This window comes from Canis aureus, chromosome 23, assembly GCF_053574225.1.
Source record: "Canis aureus isolate CA01 chromosome 23, VMU_Caureus_v.1.0, whole genome shotgun sequence".
In the NCBI taxonomy this organism is placed as follows: Eukaryota; Metazoa; Chordata; class Mammalia; order Carnivora; family Canidae; genus Canis; species Canis aureus.
In genome coordinates this window covers 28955288-28968115 of record NC_135633.1, presented here as the reverse complement: position 1 = coordinate 28968115, position 12828 = coordinate 28955288, and the positions used below count along the sequence as shown (strand labels likewise).

The window sequence follows — 12828 nt, the reverse complement described above, 5'->3', positions numbered from 1 at the left end:
TCCAGGCCCCTCTGTTTTACAGTCTTTTTAAAATGTTGTATCACCTTTATAGTTCCTACAGATTCTATTGAGAAATTAGCTTTCAGTCTAATTACTGCTCTTTTGATGCTTATCTTTTTTTTTTCTAGGTACTTTTAATATTTTCACTTTGTCTTTGGTTTTCAGCTATTTTACTATAATTTCCCTAAATATGTTTGCTTTGTACTTATTATGGGTGGTATTTAATGCTTCTAGAATTTGTAGCTTGAGGTGTTTCATCAAATTTGAAATATTCTGTCATTTCTTAAAATATTGCATTTACCCTATGTACTTTCTTCTCCCTCTCTGTAATCCCAACTATACATATCATACCTTAGACCTTTTTTTATTGGGAACTACATGAGCCTAGCACTTTTCTATATAATCCATCTTTTTTGTTCTTTGTGCTTTGGTCAATATATTTTCTACTGACCTATCTTCCAGTTCACTAATTTACTTTTCAGACATGTACAACCTGCTTTTCTTACTTGTCTGACAAATCTTTAAATTATTTCACTTGTTGACTGGCAGGCAAGAGGTACTACATGAATATCTGCTGAGTACATAATACTTATTTCTCACAAAAGCAAATTAAACTTAACTGAGTCAATCAGTAATTTTAAGAAGTGTAGGATTTGATTTTTTATAATCTAAATGAATAACCACATTCTCTTTAAAAGAAATGGAGCACTTTACAAGGGACATACAAAAAATCACCACAATCTAGGTCACATTTTGTATTTTTTAATATACTCCATGTCTCAAACTGGCTTATGTCAAAAGTATATAAAAAAGATACTTACTCTCTCTCCTTTTCAGTCAGCTTATCATTGATATTATCTTTGATTGTTGATCTAGATCCCTTATGAATTATAGGATATCTTAGGGGTACTTGTAGGAAAAAGGAAATCATGGAGACTAAATGCGCAGTGTAACCAAGGGCAACAGCAATGCTTCCATCATCTTTTGCTGTAAATTCAAAAGCAGAGAAAAAGAAAATAATTATTTACCTTATAAATGTAGCTATAAGAACATAATAAATCAATTTTAAGAGATTTTAGAATAACTGGTAAATAAAATATTAACCACATTTAAATTACATGAATTTTATACAAATCTAAATATATTAACAAGACTTGAGATTTCATCTACTATATTTAAAACTATTGCTCAATGATTACTGTTCTGAGGTTAACACTTCATTTATATATTTTAATAAAGAGTTCTTAATATACTTAAATATCCATTACTTTCTTTCTCAGCACTTTTTTTCAAGGCAGAGTTAATATCTAGTCTATCATATGATGTGAAAATTAGTTACAGAGTTTTATCATAATGCACTATATGAGCATCATATATTTTATTCATTAACAACTTTATAAGCAATATAGTTGTACTATTGTACAAATTAAGTTTACGGTGAAGTGAAAAAGCACAATGCATCCTGATGGGGTACCTTCTCAATATCCATAAAGATAGTAGTGCATAAATAAGACTGTGAAATTTGAAATAGGATAGGGAGGAAAAATATTTTAAATAGTAAAATGTCAAAAACCACAGTTTATATATATTATTTATGCAATTTAGGTGGAAGTAACTGCTGGGGGAAAATGTATGTCCCCTACAGTCAAACATAAGCATCTATCTTTTAAGAAGTCACAGAGAATTATATTTTTAACTCACATCTAGATTTCTGCTACTACTACCTACCAAGTGATAATAATCATCAGGTACTTAGAACAGAGTAATACAACAAAACGTTTTAAGCCTGCCCAGGAGGAAGAGAAAAGTAAATGTTTGGTAGTATAGTATTCCCAAAATACTTTTAAAAGTTCACATATAGACACACTGGAAGATTTTAACTCATAATCTAGACTATCTTTGGCTAGAGGAAAGCTGAAATGATTGAGAGATATCCTTGGCTTGAGTGTTTCCTGATTTCTAAGGGTACCTTAACTTCAATCATTAGTAATGTTTTTTACATTTTTTATACTTATACTTAGTTATCTAAGTACTACCTTCTTGTTGTATGAATGCCCCTATAGTCATCTATCATCAGTTCATTTTCCACTACTGACAACCATGGTAGATTCTTGTTATCTCTTTGACTATACTATAAAAATAGGTAACTTTCATTGTATACTTCTCTTTTGCCAGGAACTGACTACAGTACTTTATTTTTGACAGTCATTAATTCATCAACAATTACTAAACTGGGCACCTTTTTATATGCTATTTCACTTATTTCGTAGATGAAGAAACTAATGGTCAAAGAAGTTAAGCAATCTGCCTCAAGTAATATAGTAATACAATACAGATTGGCCATCTCAATGCCTCTGTCCTTAAGCACTCTATCATACTGTCTCAGAAGTTTACTGTGGAGCACACAACAATTTCTTAAGCCAGGAACCTAGAATGTACCAAGCATGTGACACACATGTACCACCTCAGTTTCTTCACACTTTTTTTGTAAGAGCAAAGAACACAAAGTTCCTGGTGGCTTGTACTACACTTGAATAAGAATGGGCTTCTCAACTAATGTTTGATGCTCTCTCAAACCAAACTGATTTTTAAAAAGGAGGGAAAAAAAGGAATAGTATTCATTCCAACTGACTACTCAATCATGCCCTTACTAGAATCCTAATTGTTCTTAGAGACCATGCCCCCTTGCCCCAGTCCCAGCCAAGTACCTTGAGGACTACAACACTTGACTTCTTTTGAAGTCTGTGTATCACACCACCTTAGAGGCTAAAATTACATTATACTACACTTTATATTCATCACATTATAATTAAATCATCATATAATATTAGAGCTAGGAGAGACCTTAGAAGTCACAGAGTCTGATGCTATCAATTTAGAGGTGAGAAAAATAAGATTCAGGTGGTGTAAGTAATTAGCTCAGAGCCATATAGGTAAAATCCATGAGAGATGGAGTAAAAGGTAGAATTGTATATATACCCTCACTGCCCAAATATCTATTCCTGGAGTCAGAGCTGGGACAGTGAGTTCCCTCAGAGGCCACTAAATCCTGCATCTCCTGCTTTCCGTAAAGGATAGGGCTTATCGAATTTGAAATATTCCTATCAGTATAAAGGACTTGGTCTTTAAGAATCTTCTTATGAAGGGAGAGGAGGAGAGGAAGAAGACAATTTACAGTAATGAAGGATAATGCAACACTGTTTGGACTTTCCTATATGTGCTTTCCACTAAGCTTTTCCTTTCCTACGTGGCCAGACAGCAAAGAATTTGCAAACTTCTAGAAAGCAGTAGAAGGCTTCTTAATTAGCCTTCCAAACAGGTCAAACACAAACTATGAATGCTTAAAAAAAAAAAAAACCTATCCAACGCTAAACACGCAAGCATCTACATTTTTCCATATTTCTAAAAGATTAATACTAAGGAATTGCATGTGCAAATTTTAGAAAAACAAAAACTAGTCTCCTAACAGCACCTTTCTTCAACGATCAAAACAATTTTGTTTAAATTTAAGATAAAAAGGCATCTCTAAGAGAAGCCGACACATGGAAATTAAAATTAAAGCAGAAACAGCAAAACCTGGAAACTGGATAATACTGGAAATCAACTTTGATTCTGGTTATTTGCACTCACCATTGTTTCCACCACAAGACTCCCTGCTCCACCTATTAAAAACCCTAGGTTGTTTCCCATTCCAGGCCACAGTGCTCAGGCACAGCCTCACTGTTAAACATCATGGTGTTGGATTTCCAATATTGAAGCTTTATATTAAAAAGCATTTTAAAAGGACCACGGGTGAGGCATTACAGGGCCCAAGGGTATTCCAATACCCTCAAAAGGAAAACCACCTCCTGGTAGGGAAGTCACTTTCATCACCCCAAGACCACTGAACCTCCAGTGGGAAAATGTGAGCTCATGTGGTTAATTATGGCTATTGCTGGCCACGAACCTCAGATGTCACTTTCTGTTGCCAATCACTTTAGCTAAAAAAACCAAAAGGTTTAAGGTTTCCAGCATTCCAAGATCTAAAAGACTTTTTACCTGCCAAAGCCAAAACCTGGCTCTCTGGGGTGTGCTTTTCCAGTAAGCATTAATGACGTCCCTAACACCTAATGCAGAGCAGAGGTTTGTGTTCCTTATGCTGCTCTGGGGGTTAGAAAGGTTACAGATGATATGTTTGTTGGTGAGAAGAAGTTGGGGCGGGGGTGTGGAAGGATTCAGGGAGGAACAGGAATAAACTATAAGACTCAGGTGTGTGAAAAAGATCCTAATTTAAACAATGTTTTCAGGGGCTTAAAAACAAAACAAAAATCTGCAATTTCCTCCTTATAATAACTCCTTGTTTTTTAAATGTAGATAGTTATTCAGAGAAGCAGCTTTTGTGTAATTTTTGTGATAATAAATATCATCAATCCACAATGGCCATAACAATATTACAAATTACTTTAAATGCCCCTTCGACTTCTATGTTGGACAAACTATTAATATTCAAATGCATCCAAGTATAATAAGTGATCTAAAGGCTCTTACCATCCTGCCTTCCCAATCACTGAGGCAGCTGATTTGTTAAGGAACCAAGCACCCACTGATCCAGACAGGACAAAATATTTAAGACTCTAATCACTGCCACAGCATCTATGGAATCATTCCATGTTCTCAATGAGACACTGTTTGACATATGGTCTCTCCTTTCCAAGAAATCATGCCTGCATAAAGGGATACAGACACAGAAGGAAATCTGGGTCTCATTACCACAAAAGGCTCTCGTGTTATGGATTACTTAAAAACACACACAAACAATTTTTTTTACGAGAAATGTCTCAGTCAATGGAACTCAAATGAATACCCTTCAGCAGACAACTTTCTCCCATCATGTCCAGGCCTCTTTGGCATACTCTACCAGTAACTTACCCATTTAAAAAAGCACAATAAAGGTTGGGTCACTACGGTAGAATTTCCCAGACAGTGTCAACCCAAGCAATGGAAAGTCTGTCCCAGCAAAGTCTCGTGAATATCAGAGAATAACCAGTTTGGAGTTCCTTACTAGAGAAGAACCAAGAATGCAGCTGTTACAGACCACTAAAAGTTGTCAGAAGTTTGGAAAAGGTTTATTCAAAACAAGGACAAAAACTGCATCATGACAGGAATAATATGGACCTTAAAATCAGGCTGACCAGAAATGACTTTAGCTCTGCCACTGGCTAGTATGAGTCTTTGGAAAAATTAACTAATCTCTCTGAGCCTCAATTTTCTTGTCCTTAAGAAAATTTAGTAGGATTCTTTCTCTCACAGAAGGAATTAATTCTCACAGTTGTGAGAATTAAATAAACAAGAAACACCATGCATGATGTCCCATGTTACCATATTTCTCTACTTGCCCAATCTAAAATGTCCTTCTACCCTTCTTTCAACAGAGAAATACTATGTCATCTTTTAAGATACCTCAGGCACCATCTTCTCTGTGAAGGTTTTCCTGCTCCCCTTCTGATGGCACTGATTATTTCCACTTCTTTGAATGCTGTGTCCCTGGTATAAACTTCAAAGTGCCTGATACAGAGTATGAAATCAATAAATATGTCTTGATCACTTTGATTACAAGTTTAATGGCCTCACCTAGACTGAAAGTTCACTGAGGTAGGATCAATGTCCTAACTCATCTCAATGTGCATAGTCTCAGCACCTGGCCCAGCAAGTGATACATACAAGGCTCTTAGTGAATTGAGTATACCAAAGTAACTTGCAAAATGCTAACATATGATTTTAAAGTCTAACACTACCACATGTGCTTCTTAAAATTTCTGATTGCTAGACATCATAGGGAGTGAATAGGGCCTTAGAGTAAAATTATACATTTGTTTTATTTTACTTCCCATTTCATTTTTCACCAACTGAACTAAAGAGCTAAACTAATCTTTTAAAGGATAGGAAAAATATATTCAGCTTGGTGGACATACTAAGAATAGAGAGGTAACAAAAGCTATGAAAAACTAGCAAACAAAACACTTCATATAAAACAAAAATAGAATCAAGAAACATCCCAGAGTGGAGTAAGATGACCATCACCAATACTGATACCCGTACGTCCCTTACCGCCTCCCTGCAGATCAATCTGTATTTAGGAAGCAGAGTGACTTTTAAAAACATAAATCAACTCATGTTATCTCCCTTCTTGAAGCCCTTCAGGGTCTTCGCCCCCTACTGAGAATAAAACATAAAGTCTTTACAGTAACTTCCCTGGCAGACCTCTCCTATGTCCTCTGATGTAACTCTTTCCCCTGTTCACTAGTCTCCAGTCATATAGGTCTGGTCTTTTCTGTCCTTCCTTCTTTCTCTCCTACTTTTTCCTTCCTTTACCTCCTTTCTCTTGCAATGAATTTCAATTACATTTATATAAATATATTCTATGAAAAGCTTTTTCAAATATGATCTCATGCAGTCCTAACAATAAATTAGAGATGTAGATATCACCTCATTTTACAAGTGAAGAAATCAAGCTGAGAGATCACATGATTTGCCGAAATACAGGTCTTTTCTCCCATACTTCCCCGTCCTGGAATTTTTTCAGATGTATCAAGCCTATTCCTCCATCATGAACTTTGTACTTGCCCGCCCCCTCTTCTAGGAAAGCTCTTCTCCCAGATGGAGCAGAGTTGGACTCTTTCAGCCTTCAAATTTTCTATTAGATATTTTTCCAGAGAGGTCTCTGACTGCTTTATCTAAAGTAGGTTCCCCTATTGTCTATGAAAGCATGTTCCTTTATGAAATACTTGTTAAATACTTACTATTTACTGGGTGTTTCCCTCAATAGGATGTATGCTCCATGAAAGGACATACTTGTTTTTTCTATCATTATATTCTCAAAACCTAGTACAATGCCTGGCATGTCAGTGTGCTCAATTAATATTTTACCAGTGAATGAATGTTTTGTATCCCTGGAACCTGGCAAGGGCTCAAGGTACTCGATAGGTTTGTTGAATGAATGAACAAATGAGGGAAAGGATGTGCTAATGGCCTTCAGGACATCATAACTTTGCCTAAAATTAACACCAAAGCACATTTGTATGATTTACAGAGATTGGAACATTTTACAATGGAAATCAAACAAATTCCAGCTAGATCATTACCTAAGCTTTGAGGTCTCGAGCAAGTCATTAAATAGCTCATTTACATGTTAGGAAATTAAACTACTTTCCTTGTAGGTTTCCTTTGTTTTTGTGAGGATTAAAGATACGGCAAATGTCGTTCGTGCTTTTACAGATCTAATCTTCACAACAATAATGAAGAACAGGTAAGGACATGAATCAATAGGCATATTATCAATTAGGAAATAAACTCAAAGCATGGATGGCTTGCTCCAAACTACATGGTTTCTAGAAAGGGAATCAGGACTTTAACATAGGCTTTCCCATTCCTGTTTTATCACTCATATTATGTTGCAATTACTTGTTGTAAGGGCTGTTATAAAGGCCAAAGGAGTTAATAAATTAGTCTTAAATGTTAAAGGATGATAAATAACAACATTTTCTTTATTGGGAAATGGAAAGAGGTCTGAAACAAAACTAGTAATGCCCTCTTTTTTAATAACTTCTTCCCAAATAGATAATACACCATCTTTGGGAATAATCTATAAAGCTATTTAATAGGCCTCAAAGCATTGTATAGGCTAAAGGAAAAGAACCGACTTTGCAAACAACACCAAAAAAAAAATCTTTACCAATATGTCAAATAAATAAGTTTTTTTCTTTGGCCTACTGGTAAAGAGATTAGGCAAATTTTAATCCTTTAAAATACAGCCATTAATAAGAATCACAGTCTATAATATCTTTAATGTAACTTTTCTTATTTGAAAGAGGACAGAAATGACAGTATAACAAAGGTTGAACCTGTGGTAGTGGTTTCATGTTACCAGAAATATGATTTTCTAAATAACAATAGAACAGATTAATGTTTCTTGTTCTTTTGCTTCCAACCACATCCAAATTCTTCATAAAAATCAAATTATAAGGATAAGGAGATTATTATATTCTTAAAATCCTTACTGTCTTATTTTCTTAAAGCTCACTTAAGAAACTATAAACTCAATATTTTTTTCCCACAATTAGAACTAAATAGTCTCTTATGTCTTCCATCAGAAAATCTGACTTTATGTACTTTCAGTTGGGAAGGAACAAAAAGTCCAAAAACTCTCTGGATAAAGTGTTAAGCAACCAACACTTCAAGGTATCTCTATTTTTCTTTGCAACATACCCATTTATTACCTACACCAAATCTTTAGATGTAAAAAGAAATAAAATACCTTGGAAGTCCTCAGAATTGGGCAACTTGACACCACATACAAAGTAATCCTTATGCTCATTCTGTAAATGTAACCAAAGAATGAAATTAATTCTTCTTCTGTATAAAACAAAAAAACCCTAGGTCAAATCTCAAAGAATTTGGTAGGTCAGTGTTAACTCCAAGATAATACTGTCCTACACTCAAAATATTATCATAATTGTTTAAGCTGGGTGATGAGTATATAATGATTCATTATACTACTATCTGTATATTCATATATAAATATTTAAAATATCATGTCCAAGCAAAAAGCCATGTAAAATTTTTATTACAAAAATATCCCTTGACCAATTCATAGATATAAATGAAGATTTTAAGTGGAATTAACAAGATTCTGTGAGCAACCTAAAATCATATTAGCTTTCCTCTCAGAAAATTAGTCATTTCAATCTCTTTTCATTTAGTGATTTGGCTCTCTTTAAAAAAAATAATTCTCATCAAGCTAATTTTATTCAAGTTTTACTTTTTACAATTACTCTAAGAAACTAGATTAAAAAACTTCACATCCTGACAGTTACCCCAGGAATTTATTAAGTAGTATAATAAATACAAATTAATTGGCAGTTATATTTGTAAAGCAGTACACATGCATCTACATGTATGTGTCAGAAATGATGGTAGTTGATAATTTTGCTGAGTAAAAAAGATCCTAAAGACACCAAAAATTATTTGGAATTCTTCCAGATGAAGTTGAGTGCATTCCACCATCAAATGGATATATATATAAAAAAAAAATCAAATGGTGGACCCTAACATCCACTAAGTCTAAATCTACTTTTTAAATAGATGTTAGCTTCTGAATGAATCATGACAGAACATACAATTAAGACTAGAGCAATGAGTTTTTTCATTGAGAAGAAATTTCAAACAGAAACCATCTTTTAAGAAAAAAATTTTTTTCCCAGAAAATTTGAAACTTACCAAATCAATAGGGTAAATGTAGGAAAGCTCAGATAGTAATTGCCTGCAACGAATTGTCAACTGAGCATTAGTCTTCAGAAAGAGCTCTCTGATGAGGAAAGATAAAAAGCATATTTGTTAAAAAAAGTTTTCATGCTTTCTAACATTTATTTCCACATAACTAATATAGAGGAAGATTAAATGGCATGTAGTAGGTCACAAAAACTCAGAAGTAGAATAAAAAATAATAGCTAATATGAGTCTTGACTTATCTCCAAATATTATAAATCAAGATAAATATATACTGAGGCCTACTGTGTGTGTCTAGTACCACGCTAAGAGATGTAAAGGATACAAATAATCATTGAGCACCTACCACTATAGGCCAGGAGCTTCACAAATGGCTTTATTTATTATAACTCTATTAGGTTGGTATCATTATACCCATTTTACAAACAAGGGTACAGAATTTAGAGAGGCTTGGTAAGCAGACTAAGGTCTCATTTAATCTGAGCCCAATTTGATTTCAGGAAATATCCCTATGTCATTATTTTAAAGAAATATTCTCTTTTTCACTCACAGCTACCTCAAAAAACAGCCTGCTGCCATATTAGGAAAATAATAGAATAAAAACAAACAATAAGTTGTGGCAAGAGATGATATAGCTCTTGTCTTGAACTAAAGAAATAAGACCAAGAGATAAAATAACTATAGGATAAGTTACCTGCTCAACTGTGTTAACTATTTAAGAAAAAGAAGAATTCAGAAAAACTGTAGGTCAAAGTGGAAGATAAACTAGTAGTATAACACAAAAGTACTAAAGACTTAAAAGGGATCTAATCCTATTTCCTTGTGATCTGGACAAAGTAACTTCCCAGAGCCCTGCCTTCCTATCTGCAAATTGAGAAGATGAGACAAGATGATCTCCATGGTTCTTGCTAGGGCTAACATTCTTGAATGCTCAAATGCTAAGGTTTCATGAAGAAAAATGTAGGATGAGAAGACTTTCCAGGAAAAGTGGGTAAACATGAGCAAAAGAACAGAGGCAGCATCAAATTAAGCATGTACTGGAAAAAAAATAAAGATAAAAACTATTAGCATCTGTTAAATGAATGTTGTAGAGGACTAAAGTTAGCTACAGTTGTATTGCACTGATTTATTGAGGGTTATTTGAAGTTAAGCAAAACAATGACTATGACTTCTCAAGAGGAGAAAAAATATGGTAAAACTAGTATTTTCTGAGGATAAGCCACATGGAGGATGAACTGGAAAGACAGAGAGACTAATGTTAGACAAGTTAGGAGCTGTGGCAGTAATCCTAATGGACTACCACGAAACAGGAGTAAATCTGAAGAAATGACTGAAGAAAATAAGCTACGCTACATGTAGAAGACGAGAGGATTCAAACATTAAGTCATGGTTCCGTGGCCTTAAGAATGAGAAGAACAATGTTCGAGTTTCTGATATTGACCAGATACGAGGCTCTCATAACTACTTCTAGCATGTGTGTGACACTGAGTAGGTGTTTCATAAATATTTGTTGAATAAATGAATGTGGCACTGATGTGTGTGGAATAAAGTAATACCAGCAACATTTATAGAATGCTACTTTTCCAAATCCTATCCTCCAAGCAAACCCAACACTCTTATCCATTATTCTCAGTGTTGCATTTACCTTTTCGCAGTACACTCCTTCCTCAATTCATTCAGGGATTCCTTCTGGAGTTGGAGCTTGAGGTGCTCAGTTGAAAATGCACTTCCTAGAGAGAGATGGAGGGAGACAATTCTAGACATAACACTGCAGATAGGACTGCTCAATCACAACCAAAAAGGCAGAGCTTGTCCCCTAACCATGAGAGAAAAGAGTTCAGAGACAAAGTAAGCTAGACATAGAAGTATTCTGGAGGGTTAACTAGAAGAAGCCTCCCAACTTGTTCAATTTGTCACAAGTCCAGCCTCTAGCAGGAGTCAAAGAGTAAAGAGTCTCTGCTTCCAGATTTCTGGATTGCTGACCAAAACCTCTGGTGAGATTTCAAAATTCAGACAATTTCATTTTAAAAGACAGTGGCTATGGACTCTGGTATTAATGCTTATTCAGTAAAGGTTCATCAATTGTAATAAACAGACCTCTCTGGTGAGGGATGTTGGTAATGGGGGAGGCTATGAATGTGTGGGAGTTGGGGATAAATGGGAAATCTTAACAATGTCAGCACAATTATACTATGAACCTAAAATGAAGTTTATTTTTTTAAGTGGTTAATTTCTTTCACCTACAAATGCTATGCAACATTTCTGAAAGTATATAAAGTAAAACAGGAAAAATTACCTGCATTTGACTACTATAATATAGTTATAAAAATAAGTAGTTTTAACTACAATTACAGAGTGTAGGAAATGTATATTCTGATTTTTCCATATTATGTCACAAGCATTTTTACATGTTGACAGATAGTCTGAGTTATAATGTTTAATGGCTGTGTAAAATTCAACTCCATGGATGTGAATTATATGAATATTCCACATTTTAACTGATACCCCATACCCCAATCCTATTACAGAACATTTAATTTCCTTTAAGTGTTTGCTTTAGCACTACACAGAGATTCGTATTTGCATTTAAATACTTGATTGTTGTATTTATATCGACTTTTGGAACATACATTTCCATTTATGTCATCATAAAATCCTTTTACATCTTCCTACTCTAAGAGTATCTTCTGCTCTTGACAATCCAGTCCTGATAATACCAGAAATACTGAAGCACAGAAAAAGTCTTAGATCCAGACACACTAATCTCTGGATTAAACCCCTTTATAAAAAGGGGTTTAATTTCGTAAACCGTGATTCAGTAGGATAAGGGGACTTCAATTATCCCCTGCAGGAAGGAACAAGAAGTACATTATTGACTGAAATACAGTTTAGACCTTAGTACTAAATTCACCAACTTAATTTTATCAACATATTTTTAAGTACCCTCTTTGCTCTCTAAATTGTACTTAAATGATCCATATTATTAACTTTGCCCCCAAAACAAACATAAGCAAGGAACACCACTTATCTTCTTTAGCCCCAATAAAATTCTTCCCCAGATCTTCACCCTCCATGATTTCAGATGACATTCAGTTAACAACCTCCCCCATCCACCCCATGTATGTGTGTTGAACAATTCATTATCAAATAGCTGAAATTGCCCAGGTATCTATTAATGATTTCTATGTTATTTCTTTTAGTCAGTGACCATATTATATATCATTTTATTTCTTTTATATTTGCTTTATGATAATAACTATGGCCTAACTGAATGTTCCATGTACACATGAAAAAAAAAGTATATTCTGCTGGTGTGGGGTGGTCCAGTTAGTTAGTAGTGTTATTAAAGTCTTCTATCCTTACCTATTTTGTCTTCACTTGTTCTATGAATTACTGACAGAGGAGTGTTGTGGCTACCAGCTATAAATGTAGATATGGTTATTTCTTCTGTCAGTTCTATCAGTTTTTACTATTCAAACATACTGAAGCTCTGTTATGTTCATACATATTTAGAATTATTATGGCTTTTTGTGACTGATCCCTCCACCCTACTATAAAATCTGT

The 12828-nt window shown here is 34.3% G+C and overlaps 1 protein-coding gene across 6 annotated transcripts in view; it reads right to left on the bottom strand.

Annotated features, from left to right (window-relative positions):
• Positions 1 to 12828, bottom strand: part of UVRAG (UV radiation resistance associated) — a 313421-nt gene that overhangs the window by 123124 nt on the left and 177469 nt on the right. For all 6 annotated transcript variants that reach the window (XR_013362269.1, XR_013362268.1, XM_077867104.1 and 3 more), the window contains exons 9-12: positions 10910 to 10994; positions 9256 to 9343; positions 8294 to 8354; positions 822 to 987 (exon numbers count right to left, since the gene is read on the bottom strand). Coding sequence is in view for 4 of the 6 variants with exons in the window: in XM_077867104.1 (XP_077723230.1) it covers positions 822 to 987; positions 8294 to 8354; positions 9256 to 9343; positions 10910 to 10994 (400 nt within the window). In the remaining 2 variants the exon portion in view is untranslated. The remainder of the gene's footprint in view (positions 1 to 821; positions 988 to 8293; positions 8355 to 9255; positions 9344 to 10909; positions 10995 to 12828) is intronic.